Raw genomic sequence first — 21,047 nt, 5'->3', positions numbered from 1 at the left:
TTTGTAATAAAATTTGCAAAAGATATATTTGTTTAACACACATAATAGAAATATTAATTTGTCGACAAAAATAATTTTCTGAGACTTTTAAATAATAAAAATATATTAAAAATCAGAGTGTCCAACCTGAATATTTGTTAGAAATTAATTTAGATGTTTACTCTAAAAAAACTTAAATATTTATTTTAGTATTTACGTTTAGATTCTAATTTTAATTTTTTTTAAAGCAAGCTAAGTAATTGCCTAATCTTTCTTAAATGTAAGTACACATCCACATCAACCATGTTAGTAATTTTTTTGTGTGATTGTTTTAAAAAATTACAACACAAACTTAACAAAATGTAAGGTATTAAAGTTACACGATAAAACAACCAATTTAGATTGGTCGCGTGGTCAACTTACTCATCCGCTTAAGTAAAGTATCGGGGGTTCTAATATCACTTTGTGCATGCAACTACCCATTAGTCCAACGACAGACTCTTAAATAGAGTTTAGATCTGCGACAGATCCGTGGACAACAAAAAAAAAAGTTATACGATAAAAAAGGTTAAAAAAAGTAAATGAGGTACATATAACATTAATTCAAAGTTTAAGAAAGTAAAGTGTACTTTATTATTATTATTATTACTATTAAAATGCATATTTGAAAAATAAAAAAAAGACTCAGATTATAAATTTGTACATTTTAAGACTATCAAAGGCTACAATAGGCACAGGAATGTTAAAAGGATAAAGTGTAATTAACCCTACTAATTATATGCTAATTTGAATATAATTACTAAAAGGCCAAAGCATTTATGTAGTGATGAAATGAACAAAGCTAGGCTGGCAAACAAGTTGGCTAACATGGGAATGTAGAAAAAGGAAAAATACCAATTCATATGCAAATGCATCATCCTCTTTATTATTTATGCTTCTGGCCCTCATGACCTGAAATTCTGTTTCCTTATAATTCAAGCTTTGATTAATTATCTCTTAATTAACCAATTTAAATGTATGTGTGGATTTATTGATACATACATGTTCATATGGCGCATCATATGCTGCCACAAAATCACACTTTTGAAGCCTAAGATCAAGAACAACCTGTCATATTAATTGTAAATAGCTAAAATTCATTGTCCCTTTTCCTTCAAATAAAGCAAATTTCTATCCCTTAGTAGTGGATCTAATGCATTGGTGTCTCTTTTATTTATTTTTTTGTTTCCCACGGTATCCCCAGTACGACAGGTCAAGGACTAATCCGTCGTAGATCGGAGCTCCATCTAAGAGTCTGTCGTTGGCCAATAGGTTGCTGCATGCACAAGGCAGGATTCGAACCCCTGACACTTGCTTAAGCGGACGAGTGAGCTGACCACTCGACCAACCCAAGTTGGTTATTGGTGTCTCTTTTATGTTTATTCATGTTTTAGTTATTTTTCCCTTGTAACTGCATAATTTAATTCTTCTTGCATGTTATTCGTAACATTAACAATGAGCACTCTGGGAAAATGACAGTAATTTGGTAAATGAGGATTTAAAAAATGGAAAATAAAGGGAAAAATTTTAAGATTAGAATTGAACCCGAGTCTCTTAGGTAAAAGCTAGATATCCTTACCGCTGGACAACAATGGAATCATGTTTGTCTTTTACCATCAAATTTAAATATGATATATTAGATAAATTGATAAAAGGAAAACCATATATGTTTTTGAAAGTGCCAAAGTGTTTAAAAAAGAGGATATGTTGTTAGGAAATTATTTTAATTTTTTAATTTGTTTGTGGGTAATACATATATTAATTGTAATCACAAATTATGCTATTTTAAATTAAATAACTTAAAAAATGTTGATCTCATTTATTTTTATAAATGTTAAATTAAATAAGTCATTATTACTTTTGATTTGGAATTAAATGAGAATAAAATCAGATATTATCTTTTGTTCTTTAGATAATTATCTTTTGGATTTTAGATATATTATCTTTTGCACTTTACATACTATTTTATTTGGGTTTTAGGGTTTAATGGGTGCCATGCTCAAATATAAATAGGCCTTCAGGGTTTCGGTTCCCAATATACCAAAGCCACCTTTGTTGCTCTTTCCCTATCAAAAGAGTTGCAGTTCAGCCACCTAGAAATACAGAAGGCTTTGGTTGAGGAGGATCGAAATAATTACAAAATCCAGACTCTTCCAATCATGATTCATGTTTATGAATTCAGTACGCTTCCGCATTCAAGTATTTCCTTTTTTAATGATTTAACATAGATAATCTTTGGGTTGAGAAAATTCCAACATATGTATATAGAAAATTTTGTTAAGTGTACCAATTCACTGGTGTTTTAGTTTTTTTAATTGTTAATCTTAATTATAAAATTTATATATAAGATATATAATTAAAATTAACGATTAAAATTTATTGAAATCTTTATCTTTATTCTAATACAAATGGGGAGTTCATTTGCTGACGTGGCACTCATACGTTGAGTCTGGGAGTTTATTTGCTTAGGTGGTTATTTTCAAATTTTAAATTATATATTTGGATTGTTATACTTAGGTTGTTATTTTTTAAATTTTAAATTATTTTATTTAGATTTTTTTTAAATCTTAGATTGTTGTAGTTAGGTTGTTATTTTTTAAATTATAAATTATTTTATTTAGGTTGTTATTTTTAAATTTTAACACTATTTTTTAAAAATTTGTTGATTTTGTTTAGTATTATTTTTTAAATTTTTGTAGATTTTTTTCAAAAAATAGAGCTACATACGTATATTTAGAATTTTAAAAATTGTTAATATATTTATTTACTTTATCTGTAAATTTAATTTAAATTTAAATTAAAGTCAATCAAATTAAAAAAAATTTAGCTAAGAGTCCATTATAAAAGTATAAGTTATGAGATATGTGTAGCACTATAATTTAAAGTACATCAAACTCTTTCTTTACATACATCCAAAATCTAAAATTTCTCTACTTATTCCAATGGCTAGTATTCACAAAATCGCAGAAATCAAACATACAATCGACAATTTGTGTGTACGTATACGAGTGATACGGTTATGAACGGAAATTCTTCATTGCCATACTCAATTGAGATGGTTTGGCCCGACGAAGACGTGGTTTTCTATTAATATTTTTTTATTTTATTTTAAATTTATATTATTTATATTTTAAATTTGTTTGTTTATCCTCATCTAATTGTTCTTTGATTTTTGTTTATCAATTCTAGGGAAGGAAAAATACACGCCTCGATCAAGAGGGCTCTTGTGTCTCGATTAGTAAATCTGCTAAAGGAAGGAATATCTTATCAAATAAGATATTTTAGTGTTGGACTCAATAAGGGTAACTTCAATACTACACATCATGGGTACATAGTTAATTTAAACTAACGTACTGATGTGCATAAACTTTTAGAATTGTCAAGTATCCCACGATATGAATTTAATTTTGTGATTTTTGACACTCTCTATGCTCTTGGGTACCATTACACCTACTTAGTTAGTAAGTTTATTATTTTAGAAAAAATATAATTTATTTATAAATTTATTTATTTTATTGATAAATTCGGCTGTATTTTGTTTTTAACAAACTTATTGATAACAATTTTTTTTTTAATTTTAAATCATTCCAGGTGTTATTGAATATCTTGATGGAATTGGGAGTGAGAAGTCTCTTGAAAAGAATGACAAATCTATCCAATACTCTGTTATTGAATTAGAGATTGATGATAGATAATCATATATTTATTTTACAATTTAAAATATATAATTTAAAATTTAAAATTTGAAATTTAAAATAATTTAAAATTTGAAAAATAACAACCTAAGTATAACAATTCAAATATATAATTTAAAATTTGAAAATAACAACCTAAGTAAATAATAATTTATAATTTATAAATATAAATTTAAAAAATTTTAGTGACGATACTTAAACAAATAAACTCTCAGACTCAATGTATGAGTGTCATGTTAATAGATGAGCTCTCCATTTATATTACTATAAATATAAATATAAAAATAAAGATAAAGATAAAGATAAAGACAAAAATAAAAATTACAAAACTACTAAGATAAAAGAGACAAAACATACTAAGTATGACATACATGTTGTTGTATATTTTAGTGATCAATTTGATAGTTTAGAAAATAATATTAAAAATTAAAGTAAAGAGCTGAAGAAATATTAGATTGAATTATTTTAATTCATTTGAAAGTTTCATTCATAGATTAGATTAAAAGTGTTTTGATTTTTAAGTTGATTCTCACAATTTATACATGACATTTAAAATGTCAAACACAGAAATTAGATTAAAAGTGATTCCAAATAAAAAAAATAAATTTTAAATACAGATTTTTTTTCTCAATAAAATGGATTTTTTTTAAATCTCATATTAAAAAACTTTCTATTATGTAAGCAATAAATTTCAGTTGCAGGCCAAGAAATAATAGCTCAAATGACATGGTCTTCCCATACTCAATTAAGAGGTTGCAGTTTCGACTCTTCCTATCTTCAGTAAAAAAATAAATAAATAAATAAATTTCAGTTGCGGTGGGAAGATTTCTTAATGTTAAGAAGAAAGAGAAAGGTAGACGGAGTCATAGATTCACATTCACACACGCGTTCTACATTCATTCGGTTCCTCAAATTCAGATACGTTTCTATTCATCAATGTCTTCAATCTTCACTAGATTTTGGTAACTAACTCTTCATTCTCATCCTTTTCATTTTCATTTATATATTTTTTCATTTTCAGTTATATATATTTTCAGCTAAGATTCAGATAGTGATTTTTTTTTTCTATTCTTATTGTTATAGCTTGAATTTTAATTTTAGTTATCATGAATTGCAAATTAGTTATTAAGTAGAAATTTTGAATTTTTGGTTAGGTTTGTTTTTAGGGTTTGATAATTTTTTTTGCAGATTAGTGTTGCCTTCTATGGAGTAGGGCTTAATTTTACTTCTTTTTATTATTATTGTCATCATTATTTTTTTAATTCTTAGGGGATCACAAGAACAAGAACAAGAACCATCTCACCAACATTTGCATCAGTCATCTTCAATGAGCTACACAAGTTCTTCTTCTTCTTCTTCTAGGCCTTCACATGTTCCACCTGCTGAAGCTGCTGGAGTTATTGCTGCTTTGAAGGACAAAAGGTTCACCTTAAAACTACACCTTTTGAAATCAGTGTTTGATTGATTCCGGTTTCGGTTTGAATCCTACTGGATTTGTTAATTATTGTGTAGTTGGGAAGCATAATTTTGAAATAGTATCACATGAAAGAGGGTTGGTTTTAGCTACAATATTCTTGTGCTTAAAGCTTTCAATCATGTTAAAGAAATCTTAAATTGCTTGGATGGTAATATAGCTAGTTCTTTAGATGGTTGCTCTTGAGCTCTTGAGAGGGTTCTATCAGTTAGCATTCTCTGATCAATCTGAAATTATGGTAGAAAGTGAGAAAGGGAGAAAGTGAGTCTAATCACCATTGAGTTAAGGTAGTGGGATTCAGACAAAATAGGGAGTGGATCCTCTGCGGTGAAGAAAAAACTGAATGGTGTCAATTGTGATCTCTCACTCTTCATTATACTCTCTCTCATTTAATTTTGGCCCCACTTATAAAGTTAATGGTGAGAGATCATACTGCATTTCCTCAAGTGTTGAAAAAACTGGAGAGGATCCATTTCCCACAAAATAGAAGTTACGAATTCAATGGTGATTAATCTCTTACTTTGTTACTTTGTAAATCTTCTCACATTACACGTTAGAGGATCTTTTTCCGAAATTATGAACCATTTAATTCCTTGAATGATAATGATTTTAGTGCTTTCCCCTTCTTTACAAATTTGCCAGTGTTGATGAGTTGCGAAAAATTTCGTCCGAGAAAGATGCTTATCAACGGTTTTTACAGTCGCTTGAACAGGTCAAGATTCAAAATAATGTAAGTTGCATGTTATTGCTTCACCTTCAGTGCTTGATGTAGAAATAGTTGTGTTTTTTACATTTGATCCTGCAATGACTATACTTATTTATGTTCTTAACCCCTTTTTTGCTGAATGATATGATCAGCTGAAAGATGAACTATGCAAGGAGAATATGCTGCTTGTTGGTGAGATTTTTTATATTTTATTTTATTTCTTTTATTATCTGATAAAAATACGTTTCTTGAACATAGTAATCATTTGTTGTATTATGAGCTGACAAACAACTTGTGTTTTTGTTAACTCAGATGAAAATCTACAAAAGGAACCTCGTGTTTTGGAACTAAAAAATCAGGTAAGAAGAAACTGAAGGAAGTAATTCTTATGATTTGTGTAATTCTTATGCCAAGTGTGGAATATTCAACATTCTATGTAAACAGTGTAGAATCATTCGGACAAGTGAACTAGCTGCTGCACAAGAGAAACTAAAGGAGCTTGAGAAACAGAAAGAAGAAATGTTGAAGTTGAGTTCCCTACCATTCCTTCTTCATAGGATTCAAGGTATGCTCTGAATAATGATAATCAGTCATTATAATACAAAGTTTTATCCTGATCAAAAGTTAAAACCTTCCTTATCATACGATACAAAAAATTCGCAGGGGCTATGAACAAGACTGAAGAAGAATCAGAAAATCTGCACCAACAATTACTTGATAAAGAGATTGATCTTGGAGCTTTTCTGCAGAAATACAAGAAGCTACGTATTGCTTATCACAGTAAAAATCTGATACATCTTGCAGCTAGAACATCAAATATTTGAGAACCAAATTATGAAATATAGAACTTGAGAATGTAACTCCTTGTTTGTCAAAAGTACAGAAATCAATAATCTCTGGTTACATACGTCTATGTTCTTTCTTTAATCTTATTCTCCATTATCTTTATCATATCATCAAGTGACAAAATTGTCTTTGCAAATATAATATTTTCCCCTACACTAAGACTGAATAATACTATCACAATATACTTTATCTTTAGAAAACCCTGTTCACATAAGGGATTACTAAAGTTCATATCCTATGCTTATAAGGCATAAATTAAAGTAAATTTTTTATGACAACTTGCTTGATTACTACATTCTCGTTGTATATATCTTGATCTTCTTCCATTTCCCTTGGTTGAAGAACCTCTACAACGGTAACCAACTGGCTCCAAAGATAAATACTAGTAGTAGCAAATAGCAACACCGAATCTCAGTCTTGTTCTTGTAAATAACCTAACTCTTTCTCCCACTTGAGACCAAACATTTGCCTACCAAAAGGCACAATGAGATTATACCGGAAAACCTACAAAATAAGTATAGATTTATTCGTTATTACACATCATAAATATCAAAGAGTGCACATTTCCCTATTCCTAAGTCCTAACAATTAGCAAACAATAACAACCAAGTCTTGTCCAAATTGATGGGCTCAGCCATAATCCTATAGTGTCCAATCATAAATCACATTAACATCTAACCTTATCCCAGTAAGTGAAGTTGGCTATAACATTGTAGTGTCCAATCATAAATCATATTAACATCTAACCATATATCCATCAGAACTCCTCTCCCCATTGCTAGAAACAAAACCCGATTTTCATAAATAAATGACTTAACTCACCATGTTGTTAATGTCTCTTAGCTGCAATTTCAGAGCCTCTGAACATTCATACCACTTAGAGTGATCTCCACTGCATTTACTTGCCCAAGCTTTCTTCAAGGCTGTCCTGAATTCGGACACCTTAGATCTTATCTCTTTGTTAAGCTCAACCCACTCTGGTGCACAACCATTTTTGGACAAAATCCTGTATAGAGTGTCTTCAGCTGGATCAGCATGAGGGTTTATGTCGAGCTTAAGCGGCTTCCCCTTCCCGGGCAAGTTCTCAAAATGGCCTTCTTCCATGGAATGCCATATCCTTTGCTCAACCACATTGATGATGTCAGTTTCAGACCTGTCCAACATCCAACAGGTATTGTCAAATAACAAATACTAGAGAATGGGGGAACCAATTCATCAATTCCTTAACATGCTGGCAATTTTTTGGACATTTAGGGAGTGTTTGCGAGTTTTGATTTTGGAGGGAAAGAGAGAAAAGCAAAAAGCGAAGGCTTGAAGTGTTCTCTCTCTTTCCTTCCGAAACACCAACTGGCAAACACATCCTTAGTGGATGTGAAATTAAATGATCAATAGACTCCCAGCAAAGAGTACTAGTATGGTGCACGTTTCATCCACTAGTATATATCTGATTTCAATTTTCAAATCCATCTTCTTCATTTTCACACTAAAATCACCTAGTTATCTACTTCTCAAATTGTTTCATATTGAGAATCGATTGGTTCGTATTTCTTAACGTATTAATACAAATTATAACACTGTAGTTCTAATATAAACCTAATTTTGATGAGCCGTATCAAACTTTATAGTTTCTATAATCACACTGTACCTTATTTGATCAGAATCTTCTCATACTCCTCTATTCTAACATAACACTCATATTCAGTGAAGAACAAGAAATATCATATATACATAGATATATACATCAGATAATGAATTATCAACAATTAAAATAATGGAAGCTGAAAGTTGCAGAAGCCAATAATGAAGTAATTAAGTAAAATTCTGTTGTGACCTGACGTTGTTGCGCTGGCCACGTAGCTCCGGAGGGAGTTTACGGTCGTGTACGGCGTCGATGACGGTGGAGAGACGATCCACCAGCTTCTTCCCAGCCTTTGGAGATTTACCTGAAGACGAAGAAGAAGAAGAGAAGGAAGAGTGCTGTGTGGTTGTGGTTGTGGTGGTGGTGGTGGTGGAAACAGCAGGAGAGAGCGGCGGAGATCGGTGGAGATAGAAGACAAAACGCGATTTGATTGGTTCCCGAAGCAACGTGGCCATTTATGAATAATCGTTCTGTTCTCTTCTCTTCCTATTCCATCTTCTTTCTTCTTAGTTCTTACTACTTCCTGTCTTATAGGGTTATGTCTACTTAATATAGCTGTTCAAATTTCAAGGGACTATGAGAATTGAGAAATAAATAAACAAACCATTTATGATAGTGCAATATTCAACTAAATAGCAGGAAGAGTTTTAAGTATACCGAAAATATCGATGTTCTAACGGTTTTAACCATTGATCTAAATTATAAAATATATATAATATATATTAATTAAAATTAACGGTTGAAACAATTAGAACATCAGTTTTTTTGGTACACTTAAAATTTTTTCTAATATATATATATTGGTATTGAGTATGGACCATAGCGCAAAAGAAAATTATACTGAAATTAAACGTTCGTTGTTCATCATTTACTAATAACCTAAAAAACTATCTAAGAGGGGTATCGCAAAAGTGAAATCCTGGGTCTAGGTTTAAATTTTTGCGCACTATATTTAACCTATGAGTGATTCAAATTTTATTTAATCATAAAAAAAATTGTACAATTTAAATATAAGCAAAGACAAGTAATAGGAGGTAAAAATTATAGAACACCATATCTTACTTAATTAGTCCAACAAATATAAATTAAATTGAAAGTGATTTTTATTTCCAAGGTATGGAATCCTGATTTTTGAAAATGCTCATTTAGAGGGAGAAAGAGAGAAATCTTATTTACTACTTTAGCTCTTTAAAATTTAAATAGAATATCGCTACCTCAATATTACTTTTACTTTCAAGATACACTATGGTCTATGATAAATAATTTGTTACTCACCATAATGCTAGGACTTAAATAATGAGCTACTAATATAATACATGAAGTTGTACTTTGTCAATTGTATTTACCTTAACTAATACTACTACAATATTTGCGCGTTGTATATATGTGCTATTACCTAGAGAATATTACTTATAACTAAATTTCATAGACCACTCAATTATGTCATAACATTGTTTTGATGCTTAATATAAATATAAATTTCACCAGAAAACATATGAACTCTCAACTTACTTATATTACCAACAATGTTTATATACACTTAGAACTACTTAAACCATCCAACCAATTTTAGCTCACTTGACAGTTGGATTATTAACTGAGAAGCCTGGTTGACCAACTATTGACTAACAGATAAAGACACACATACGTGCTTCATTCACATAAATGTAAACCCTTGAATAATTTGCTAGCAGGATTGAACTAATGAATATAGCGACATATTGTTTCCCTTTAAATCAAATTCCTCTTGGTATCTTTTAGTACAAAAATGGCATCAAATAACCTGTCACCAATATTAAATACAACCTCATACTTAATTTTCATGTATAATTAAAAATAGAACACCCTATGTAACTATTTCAGAACCTACGCCATCTATAATTAAATACAACCTCATACTTAATCATGATTGTTTTTTCCTTTTCTTTTTTTTTTTTTCCCAAAAAAAGGACAGAAAATTTAGAAGACGACTTCAAGTTGTATGCAGTTTGGCTCATTGTAATAAACCGGCTTCCTTAAGAGCAGCTTTATAGTCTTCAACACTTTTTTCTCGTACCTGCATTTCATTGACATGAAACACGAGTTATTGAAGATGGGTATTATGTTCAATGACTCTTTCCACAAGCATATAAGCCATAATCAAATTCTGCAGATTCAAGTATGTTCCATCGTACTCTATCGAGCATCATAGCCCAAAAACCATCATGATATAACATACCTCTGATACACGGGTGCCAAAATGGTTCTCGATCTTTGACATCAGCCTTTCATCTTTTTCATCATATATTAGGTTAAACACAGCCCCTGTAGGATCAAATGAAACAAGTTACTATTTTGCATTATCACTGAAAATATCGTACAAAATATGAAGAACAAAATCTGGAATTAGTTTCCTTTGGAATGAAAGCATAAAAACTAAAAGTTGTATGTTAAGAAATTCTGTGGCCTAACAAAGTTCATAACAAGTTACAAGTCCAATTAAGAGTCTATATGTTTAGGAGTGGAAAGTAAAGATGTATTAGTACATTACACTGAACAAGAACTTACCCTTACGGCCAAATCGACCAGCCCTACCAACTCTGTGCAAGTACACCTCATAATCAGGCTCAAATTCCCGTGTATACTCCGCAGTATGTTTTATTGGGAGATCATAGTTGATAACCAAATTGACCTAAATAAAATTGTAGGATGTCATCACTTTGAAAAGAAAATACACACAAAAGAAAGGAAAAGGAGGAGAGAAAATTGAACAAATTCAGCACCTGTTGCTGATCAAAGCCTCGAGCAAGAACATCCGTGGATATAAGAACTTGAGTCAAACCATCTCTGAACTCTTTGACAATTTTGTCTCTCTCTTCATGGTCAAGAGCACCTTGTATCGAGGTAACCTCATAACCCATATCGACAAGTGACTTGTGCAGCATTTTTGCACTCTGTCTCGTGCGCACGAATATGATGGTTTGGCCCACATTTTCTCCTAATTCGAATATGTAATCTTTTATCACCTCAATCTTCGACAACTCATCAGGGCAGCGCACTTTATACTGTTTCACAGCATCTAAAGAAAGCTCTTCTTTCTTAACAAAAAGTTTATTATGGTCCTTTTTAACTGTCCTCTCAACAAAGTTCTTGACAATGTCATTGAATGTGGCAGAAAATAGAAGAACCTGGAGATTAAAAGAAACAAAAATATATATATCAACACCTCACACAAGCATACCCAAATATTTGAACTAAATGCATAGAAATTACATCTAGGCCAATAAATCAATTCAAGTAATGATGCAAGGATTCAGATCATTAAGGTGAAGTGGTGAAGATGCAATGACACAGTACATTTAAGTAGATGCAATTGTTCGGCTGCACAAATAAGAAGTTTCTCAAATATCAAGGAACAATTATATTTTCCTTCAACACAACTTGCAACCTAATTAAAGCAATCAATTAGGATATACGTTTCATCTTTATATCTAGAGAAGAATTCTCGAATGAATTGAACTTTGCATACATGCATGCAGACTATAAGAGAGGCAGTTCAACAAACCTGGCAGCTAGAATTGAATTTTTCTATTTCTTTCATTATCCTCAAGGAATCATCCTTAAAACCATCCTGCAACAACACAGTTCATAGTTGTTTAGGAAATTCACAGTTCATAGAGTCAAGTGATTTACTAGTGCTCTCACCCTCTATATCCTCCACATAAGCGGAGAAGCATCACAACTTCAAGTTACAATTCTAAACTACAATGAAACTTTAAATCCTAACTAAAAGCAATCGCATTACATTTCATCAGAATGCAAAACTTACCTCAGCAAGCATTTGATCAGCCTCATCAAAGACAAGAATCTTCAATCTGGTCACACCCAATTTCTTGAAAGAAATCCACTTCTTTATGGTGCCAGGAGTCCCAATAACCACCTGAGCCTTAATTGGCTCCCGTTTTTGAATTGGAAGTGAATCCCTGCTATCTGTCGGAACGGCACACTCCGAGCTAATCCCTGTGTGCTTCCCCATCTTCCGGAGAACTTCAGTGTTCTAAGACACACAGAAAAAACCAATCACTTCACACTTCAAGTAGATACACTTTTTTGTTAAGTCTATTACTAACATGTCTGGATAAACTTCTCTGAAAAAAATACATCCTCAGGGTTGAGAGGAATTAATTTTCTACCCTTTTTTAGAAAGTGACATTTTTCTTATCTGTATCAAAAAGTATACCTGAATAGCAAGCTCCCTCGTTGGACAAATGCAGAGAGCTTGAGGAGCTTGCACCGAAGGATCCACACGACTAAGCATCCCTAAAACAAAGCACGTGGTCTTGCCGGAACCGTTGTGAGCCTGAGCGATCAAATCACGATGCGGCGGATTCAAGATCATCGGCAAGCTTATAGCTTGGATCTTGCTCGGTTTCTGGAACCTCATCTCAACGTAGAGTCCTCTCAAAAGCTCCGGCGACAAGTTCAGGTCCTCGAACGTCGCCGCCGAGGTGTACGGCGTGTCGCCAGAAGTAACCTGCACCGAATCAACAAAAGTTAAGAAAGTGTAAACCCTAGCTGATGAGAAATTGAGGAGTTGCGAAATCGCGAGATGGAGAAGTCGCGATTGGAGAGAAAGAGATCGAACCGCTTGGATATTGGAGTCTTCCGGATCGTCTAATAGCTTCGGAGGTTTCTTGTTTTCGTCGATCGATAATTCGTCGACGTTGAGCGACGGCGATGAGCTAGATGGAACCGCTGTGTTGGGGGCGGTTGTTTCATTGGCGGCTTCAGCATCGTCGTCGGCTTCGTCGGCCCAGCTCTTGTGTTGAGCTGGTGGCGGTGGCGGAGAGGATGTTTTATCGTCGGTGGCGGCGGGTTCAGACATGGTTGTGTGCGGAGAGAGAATAGAGAAAGTGGACTGAGAGTGGAAGAGTGAGAGAGAACAAAAAAGAGACTGAGAAAGAAACCTTGATAAAAAACTTCATAAAATAGGGGCTAATTCTTCTTAAAATAAAATCATAAAATTTATAGATTAATTAAAGATATGGTTTTAAATTAATTTTAATTAAATTTGATCTTAATAAATTAGATAAGATTTTATTTAAATTTTTAATACTTAAAGATATAATAACTAATTTAAATTAAAATTAATCTTTTTTTTTTACTAAAGATAGGAGACTCGAACCCGCAACCTCTTAATTGAGTATGGAGAGACTATGTCATTTGAGTTATAACTCATTGGCAAATTAAAATTAAAATTAATCTTTATACATTATATTAGATTTAATTAAAATTTTAAAGTTTTTAAAAATATAATTAAACAAATTAAAATCGAATCTAAATTTACTTGAAAATAGAAAAAAGAAAAGAATCTCATTAGAATTAAAATTGAATTTAATTCCGATGTATTCTAACAATATTTTTTTTTTTCACTTGATTACTTAATCTTCAAGTAATTTTTAAATCTGAATTAAATTTAATTAATTTAGTTACATACGGTCTAAATTTAGTGAATTTTTCAATATTTCATGATTATTTACACGCCAAATAATTTGAAGAAACTCTTGTTCTTTGTTCTCCAAGTCAATACAATTGCACTTGAATAAATTCTGAGTCTGCGTAATTTCTAAGATTGGCGTAATATAATTTTTTGAATAATAAAATCTTTAATCTTGATAAAATTTTACTATTTTGCGTCTTTTGTTGTTATAATAACGAGAATACCTTTTTCGGGATACTGATAATGGAAGCGTGAGACGGTGAGAGAGAAGAAAGAAGAGAGTGATGGAAGCTGCTTCTATAACATTGTTATTGGGCTTACATTGCAATAATGGGCCTATATTTGTTTGTATAAGTTATAGGCCATAAAGCCCATATTATTTATTCTGACAAAAGAAGTCATTTTTCGTATTTTATTTTATTTCATGCATGGTTCATGCACATTAACACGTTAACGTTAACGAGAAAACGAGATGCAATCTTCACTATAGCTTAAGAAAAAGACCTAGGAAATGAAATTAAAGTGTGTGTATTTCTCGTAAAAGTATTTTTCTGACTAGCAATATGTTTATGAATTTAATTTTAATGTAGTGCCAACATAAAGTAATTTTATAAATATATTAAATTACGTAATGTTAGGTTAATAAAAATAATTTTTTTATATTAATCACATAAATAGTTATAAAAATTAAAGAGTTATGTTACATGTATAAATTTTTTGGCTTATAAGTCTTATAAGTTGGGCCAAGTCTAATAAAAATTACATTCACCAACTGGAGCGTGATAATACGCGCGTTACTCAACCGTTTTCAAAGCACGCTCTCACCCATCATTATGAAAGATGCTTCTTCTTTTTCGCGTTCCTCCTCTTATCTTCCTTCTTTTTTTCCTTTTTCTTTGCGTTTCTCCTCCTTTTTCTTCGCGTGTTTCATCTTCATCGTTGTTTTTTTTATTACTGTTGTTGTTGCTGCATTTTTTTCCTCCTCCTCTTTCTATTGATTTTGCAACATTATACATTTTTTTTCTTCTTTTGTTTGATTTTTTCTCCTAAGAAGAATTATAAGAAAATGAAATAAGAATATGAGGAAGAAGAAACAGTAGCAGATGATGAGAAGAAAGAGGAAGAGTTTTGAATTATACAGAACTTATCAGAAAAAAATACACCCAAAAATTCTTAAAATACATCCAAATATATTCGTGTTACACCCAAATTTGCTGTAAATACAGAAAAATATTTTCTCTAATGCTGCATTTTTTCTTTTTCTTTTTTTCCTTATTTCTTTCTTTCTTTTAGTTAAATGAATGTAAGTTTATTATCTTCTAAGTAATTTTGCAGCATTATGTGTTTCTTCTTCTTCTTTGTTTGATTTTGTTTGTTTGTTTGCTAGGCATACTTGGGAATGCCTAATTGAGTATATATTATGCTAACTGTTATATTTGCTACTTACACTACCTGCCTTCTACTTGTGCTTGAAATTGTTTGTTTGTCTGTCTCTGCTAAATCATTGGTGATAGAGGAGCGGAAGAAAGGTGGATATGTTTGGTGTTAAGTTAAGATGAAGCTGAGTTTAGAATTCCCTAGATACGTACCCTTTTTTATGGTTTCTGTTTAATAATTTAAGCTTTATAATCTGAGTGTCGGCGTTCTAGGATTGCCTCTAGCATTCACAAGACCTTATACCTTATATGCGTGGCACCTTTACCATGTTGAGAACCTTTGGTTCTCATCCCATACTGTGTTGTTGTTTTCAGATGCAGGTCGAGAGGCACTTCACTAGGCGTCTGGACTTCTGAAGCGGAGTGGTTCTTGGGTTCTTTTGTTACTCAGTTTATGTATATATGTACTTAGCTTTCTCTCCAAGAAACTCGTTTATTTTTTCCCTCTTAGAGGTTTAAGGAGAGTTAAGGTTTTATCTCTGTATTTTGGATATTTTGGGATACATATATGTGTATGTAAATATTCTCTAGCTAGCCTTAGTTTCGCAAGCTGAGTTAGGAGTTAGTTATTCTGTATCATTGACTCTTTATTCTCTCTTTTCGTTTATTTGCACCTATGATCTTTAATGTTATTTGAGATATGAGTTCCCTAGGTACAGAACCGTGGCTTGCCACCACGTGTTCCAGGTTGAGACTCTAAATACTAAGCTTACTAATAAGATCTAGGGTTAAAAGGATAAAAATAGAGGTTTAGAGGTTCGAAACCATGTTTGAATCACAAAAATACAAGTGCTAAAAAATAGAGTGTGTGCGTGCGCACACCAGCCAGAAACTACTTAGTGTGCATGCGCTTCACATATGCAAGTGCTACCAGCAGTAAGCATACCCCTGTGTGTGCCACACCTCTTTTCAGGTAACTGAATCTGAATTTTGAGGACAGAATTCTTAATTAGATGGGTAGGATGTAAACCCCGCTAAATTAATAAATATTTAGTCAATAAATTAAATTTTAATAAGAAAAAATTAAAAATATAAATTTTATATTAAAATAGGATATAGCTCATTAAAACGAGAATTTTGACACCAATTTTAGAAAATTTAGCCCAAAATTGAGCCAAAGGGGCCGAACCAGTTGAATCGGGCCCAAAATGAGCCCAAAGCCCAACTAGTCAGCCCAAGTAATTAAAGAAGAGGCACTCTTCTTCCCTTCATTCAGCAAACACGGTGAAGCAACATCCATGGTGAAAGGAAAGAAGACATAAACCTAACACCACCTTCAAACCACCACAACTTCCTACTCCGAGTTTCGATCGCCGCACCGTTTGTGGCCACGCCTCCAGCACGTCGAGCTCTACAAATTTATCGGAACAATTTTGTGGGTAAGTCTCGTTTCTCATCTCAGCCTCTCAATTCCTAAGAATTTCGAAAATTAGTAAGTACCCATATTAAAATTTTGTTGATTTTGGTACTCTAGGTTCAATCTAGCTTGGGAAACTTGTTAAACTTGGTTCGTTTGGTCCGTGGTTATGGTAAGGATTACTAATCCTAGTTAATTCATTGAATTAGTGTATGAGTATTGAATTTTATATATGGACATGTGAAATTAGATGTGTATACATATATTGGAGTTTGATTTTGGGCATTGAAAGGCTTGGTAGAGGATTAGTGTTGATGCTTTGGTGATTTTTGGACCTTGGACCTGTGTTTGGCTTAGTGGGTTGCCTTGGATAATACGTGAAAATCGGTCAAGGTATGGTTTAGGTTTCTTGAATTTAATATATAATGTTTTGTGAAAACTTAGGCTAGATGACCATATGATAGGTTGAAAAATATGTGTATATTTATTGCTTAGTGTCCTTGATAAGAAGTATGTTTTGGTTTGGTGCTTGTTGACTAATTGGTGATTTGATGAATTGATAACTAATGACTTGAGTACATGAGCACATGAGCCTAGAATTGGTGAGTTATAATTTTAGTTGATGCATTTGGAAAGTGTATGTATGTTATTGTTGATTTGAAGTATGGTTTATTATGGTGGTTGTTGTGGTATTGATATAGATAGGTTGTGTTGATGGATATAAAGATGGTAAGTTGAATTTTAAAGAAAATGGAGGTTTGAGATTTTGAACAAAAACTTGATTTTTATGAAATTTGGCAGTCCATAACTCGAGTCTCAAATTTTGGGTGAAGATGAAATTTGTTTCAAATCAAAGAGGGTTTTATAAGCTTGAGAACGGTATAAATTTTGCCGAAAACCGAATTCTGTAGAGAAAGTTATGGACACCGGAAATCTTATACAAAAACTAAATTTTTTTAAGTACAGCAGTATCAGAATTTTTTGTCTGTGTGCATACGCACACTGATGTGCGCTCGCACCCAGCAGTAACAACAATTTCATTTGTGCGTATGCACGCTTTTGTGCGCACATACACCTTGTGTTTTACAGAAAACGTGCGTACGCACGCCATGGTGTGCACGCACACACAGGGGTATGTTTACTGCTGGTAGCGCTCGCATATGTGAGGCGCATGCACACTAAGTAGTTTCTGGCTGGTATGCGCACGCACACTTGTGTGCGTCCGCACACACTCTATTTTTTCAGCACTTGTATTTTTGTGATTCAAACATGATTTCAAACTTCTAAACCTCTATTTTTATCCTTTTAACCATAGATCTTATTAGTAAGCTTAGTAATTAGTTGAAGTTAGAAAATTGAGGTAACTTGGGGATGAAGAAAACGGTAAACATGATGATTTATAGGAGAATGATGTGAATGATTATGGAATGGATATGAATGTTATAAATTTTATGTGACTTATGAATTTAATGTTATCTGAGATACGAGTTTTCTGGGTATAGAACCGTGATTTGCCACCACGTGTTCCAAGTTGAGACTCAATACTCTATTGACCCTACGTCGTAAGGGTGACCGGGCACGTATAAATTTCCGAGAATGGATATCTCCCATTGAGTAAGTTATATATGAATGTATGAATATATGAATGAAATGAGAAAAAGTTATGCATAGACTCATGGGGATGCGCGACAAGGGACAATCCAATGGTTTCGGATTTGTTGGGTTGACTTGATAACCGACAGATGAGTCTCATCAGTCATAGGACAGACATACATCATGTGCATTTTGTTTATTTGTCTTCTATGCATACTTAGAAATGCCTAACTGAATATATATTATGCTAACTGTTATATTTGCTACTTGCACTACCTGCCTTCTACTTGTGCTTGAAATTGTTTGTTTGTATGTTTCTGCTAAATCATTGGTGATAGAGGAGTGGAGGAAAGGTGGACAGGTTTGCTGTTAAGTTAAGTTTAAGCTGAGTTTAGAATTTCCTAGATACCTATCCCTTTTTATGGTTTCTGTTTAATAATTTAAGCTTTATAATTTGAGTGTCGGCGTTCTAAGATTGCCTCTGGCATTCCCATGACCTTATATCTTATATGCGTGGCACCTTTACCATGTTAAGAACCTCCGGTTCTCACCCCATACTGTGTTGTTGTTTTCAGATTCAGGTCGAGAAGCACCTCGCTAGGCGTCTGGACTTCTGAAGCGGAGTGGTTCCTGGGTTCTTTTGTTACTTAGTTTATGTATATATGTACTTAGTTTTCTCTCCAAAAAACTCGTTTATTTTGTCCCTCTTAGAGGTTTAAGGAGAGTTAAGGTTTTATCTCTGTATTTTAGATATTTTGGAATACATATATGTGTATGTAAATATTATCTGGTCAGCATTGGCTTCGCAGGCTGAGTTAGGAGCTAGTTATTCTGTATTCTCGACTCTTTATTCTCTCTTTTCGTTTATTTGCACCTATAATCTTTAGATTTCTTAGCACGCAAGTAATATCGTTTCCTAAGCGTTGCGCTTTTTATTTTTCGATTTTGTTTTACCTGTTTTTCAAGGCTCCTCGTATATTACTCTCTTTCAGATACAATTATGTATAAAAAGAAGAAGCAGTAGAAGATGAGGAGGAGGAAGAGGAGGAGTTTTGAAATATGCAAAACTTATCAGAATAAAAATACACCAAAAAATTCTTAAAATACACCCAAATATCTTCGTATTATACCCAAATATCTTCGTATTACACCTAAATTTGCTGCAAATATAGAAAAATATTTTCTCTAATGCTACATTTTTTTCTTCTTTTTTCTTTATTTCTTTCTTTCTTTTAGTTAAATGAATGTAAGTTCATTATCTTCCAAGTAATTTTGCAGCATTATGTGTTTCTTCTTTCTCTTTGTTTGATTTTTTTGTTTTTATTTTTGTTAAAAGAGTAAAACAAGAAGAAATTTGAAAAGGTAAAACAAAAAGAAAAAGATGAATAAGAAAAAAAAGAAGAAGAAGACGGTGATGATGATGAAAAAAAAAGAAGAAGCAATAGAAGATGAGGAGGAGAAAGAGGAAGAATTTTGAATTATGCAAAACTTATCAGAATAAAAATACACTCAAATATTTTCGTATTACACCCAAATATCTTCGTGCTACACCCAAATTTGCTGTAAATATAGAAAAATGTTTCCTCTAATGTTATATTTTTTCTTTTGAATTAAACCACACCCGACCCACTTGATTGAATTCAAAATAATAATCAATTTCATTCTGCTTCAATTGACAATCTAAACCTAAATTATTTATTATCTTCAATAACGAGATAACCGATGATAAAAAAAAAAAGAAAAAAAAGAAAAAAAAGAAAAAAAAAAAGAAAAAGAAGCACAAAAAAAAGTATGAAAACGCATAAATATAAATAAGTTGTATGACTTATATAAAAAAAAATGTTTGTACGAAAATAATTCAAAATTTAAACAGATGTGATTAAATAACCATGACAGTCAAACAATTAACACTTATTAAAACTAAACTAATTATATATGCAATTTCGGAATCTGTCATATGTTTAATTAAAATTACCATTACTACCGTACCAATCAATTTTAATTGAACATTTCACTTGCCTTGATGGGGATTAATTACTGTCTAGCTCAACTTTAAGCCAAATCAAATGAACACTTCTATTACAAATGATGAAGACTAGAGTAGATGGTTTCAGCATCAATTAATCCACGTTTTTCCTATTCACTTAGTACTATATAATAATAACAAATGTCCATTATTATAAGTAAATGAAAATATGATCAATGCCACGTGTTTCATTTAAACAAATATAATTTGAAAAAATCTAATAAATGTCGTAAACCAGTGTCTTAACCAGATTAGTAAGCGAAATGTAAGGGAAAGAAAAATCAAATATTGTTCTTTATAGAAACTTATTTACACTATATATGTATACATGGTTTTATGTGAATAATTAATTAATATATATGAACTTCAAACTTCAAAGCACCTTCCTGAAAAATTGCAAAGTACGTAGTATTATTACTATATTTTTTGGGAGACTATTTCTTTAATATATATATGAACAGCTACAACAAGTGATAGCCAGCTTTGCATGTGTGGGACATGGGACATCCCTTTCATTTTACTTTTTATAAAACTTATTTTGCTGATTATTCTTTTAAAAAATACTATTTGACATGCAAAATATAAAACGAGCAATAAATAAATACACCATAAAAGGAGGGGAAAAAAATGATAACCTACTTAATATGTGTAAGTATAATACCCACAACTAATTGGCCCTTGGTCCTAGGATTACTCACTCATATAAATGACACTATCATATTTTTTATCTCTCAAACTCACTAACACTTATAAAATAAAGGAGAGAATTTTTACATTT

At 32.0% G+C, this 21,047-nt stretch overlaps 3 protein-coding genes across 5 annotated transcripts; 1 reads left to right on the top strand and 2 right to left on the bottom strand.

The window, feature by feature from the left end:
* Positions 1-4,529: 4,529 nt before the first annotated feature.
* Positions 4,530-6,844, top strand: LOC107626441 (vacuolar protein-sorting-associated protein 37 homolog 2). The gene is made up of 7 exons (XM_016329321.3): positions 4,530-4,675; positions 4,983-5,135; positions 5,830-5,917; positions 6,046-6,085; positions 6,206-6,252; positions 6,338-6,458; positions 6,557-6,844. The coding sequence occupies exons 1-7, from the start codon at positions 4,650-4,652 to the stop codon at positions 6,715-6,717; spliced, it is 636 nt and encodes a 211-aa protein (XP_016184807.2). The 5' UTR covers positions 4,530-4,649; the 3' UTR covers positions 6,718-6,844.
* On the bottom strand, positions 6,713-8,956 carry LOC107626440 (Tetratricopeptide repeat (TPR)-like superfamily protein). The gene is made up of 3 exons (XM_016329320.3): positions 8,571-8,956; positions 7,562-7,892; positions 6,713-7,243 (listed from the first exon to the last, which is right to left on the bottom strand). The coding sequence occupies exons 1-3, from the start codon at positions 8,831-8,833 to the stop codon at positions 7,151-7,153; spliced, it is 687 nt and encodes a 228-aa protein (XP_016184806.1). The 5' UTR covers positions 8,834-8,956; the 3' UTR covers positions 6,713-7,150.
* Positions 8,957-10,074: 1,118 nt separating this feature from the next.
* Positions 10,075-13,377, bottom strand: LOS4 (P-loop containing nucleoside triphosphate hydrolases superfamily protein). 3 transcript variants are annotated; one of them, XM_088504326.1, is made up of 9 exons: positions 13,003-13,377; positions 12,598-12,891; positions 12,187-12,414; positions 11,923-11,988; positions 11,141-11,545; positions 10,926-11,049; positions 10,597-10,682; positions 10,364-10,434; positions 10,075-10,253 (listed from the first exon to the last, which is right to left on the bottom strand). In XM_088504326.1, the coding sequence occupies exons 1-8, from the start codon at positions 13,240-13,242 to the stop codon at positions 10,372-10,374; spliced, it is 1,506 nt and encodes a 501-aa protein (XP_088360452.1). In that variant the 5' UTR covers positions 13,243-13,377; the 3' UTR covers positions 10,075-10,253; positions 10,364-10,371. The 3 variants fall into 3 exon arrangements, with proteins under 3 accessions (XP_088360452.1, XP_088360453.1, XP_088360451.1); XM_088504327.1 differs by having other exon boundaries at positions 10,075-10,244; positions 13,003-13,332; XM_088504325.1 differs by having other exon boundaries at positions 10,075-10,434; positions 13,003-13,354.
* Between the last annotated feature and the right edge of the window lie 7,670 nt (positions 13,378-21,047).

Source organism: Arachis ipaensis, chromosome B2, assembly GCF_059453495.1.
Source record: "Arachis ipaensis isolate K30076 ecotype BB chromosome B2, ASM5945349v1, whole genome shotgun sequence".
Classification (NCBI taxonomy): Eukaryota; Viridiplantae; Streptophyta; class Magnoliopsida; order Fabales; family Fabaceae; genus Arachis; species Arachis ipaensis.
The sequence above is the reverse complement of the archived record's forward strand: the minus strand, read 5'-3'. Positions and strand labels throughout refer to the sequence as shown.

Coding starts and splice junctions, on each gene's coding strand:
- LOC107626440 (XM_016329320.3), bottom strand. CDS start 8,833: ATGGCCACGTTGCTTCGGGAACCAATCAAATCGCGTTTTGTCTTCTAT. Junction 7,893..8,570: donor GGCCAGCGCAACAACGTCAG/GTCACAACAGAA, acceptor GATGTTGGACAG/GTCTGAAACTGACATCATCA. Junction 7,244..7,561: donor TAAGAGACATTAACAACATG/GTGAGTTAAGTC, acceptor CTTATTTTGTAG/GTTTTCCGGTATAATCTCAT.
- LOS4 (XM_088504326.1), bottom strand. CDS start 13,242: ATGTCTGAACCCGCCGCCACCGACGATAAAACATCCTCTCCGCCACCG. Junction 12,892..13,002: donor AAGACTCCAATATCCAAGCG/GTTCGATCTCTT, acceptor GATTCGGTGCAG/GTTACTTCTGGCGACACGCC. Junction 12,415..12,597: donor CGAGGGAGCTTGCTATTCAG/GTATACTTTTTG, acceptor TGTGTGTCTTAG/AACACTGAAGTTCTCCGGAA.
- LOC107626441 (XM_016329321.3), top strand. CDS start 4,650: ATGTCTTCAATCTTCACTAGATTTTG. Junction 4,676..4,982: donor TCAATCTTCACTAGATTTTG/GTAACTAACTCT, acceptor TTTAATTCTTAG/GGGATCACAAGAACAAGAAC. Junction 6,253..6,337: donor TTTTGGAACTAAAAAATCAG/GTAAGAAGAAAC, acceptor CTATGTAAACAG/TGTAGAATCATTCGGACAAG.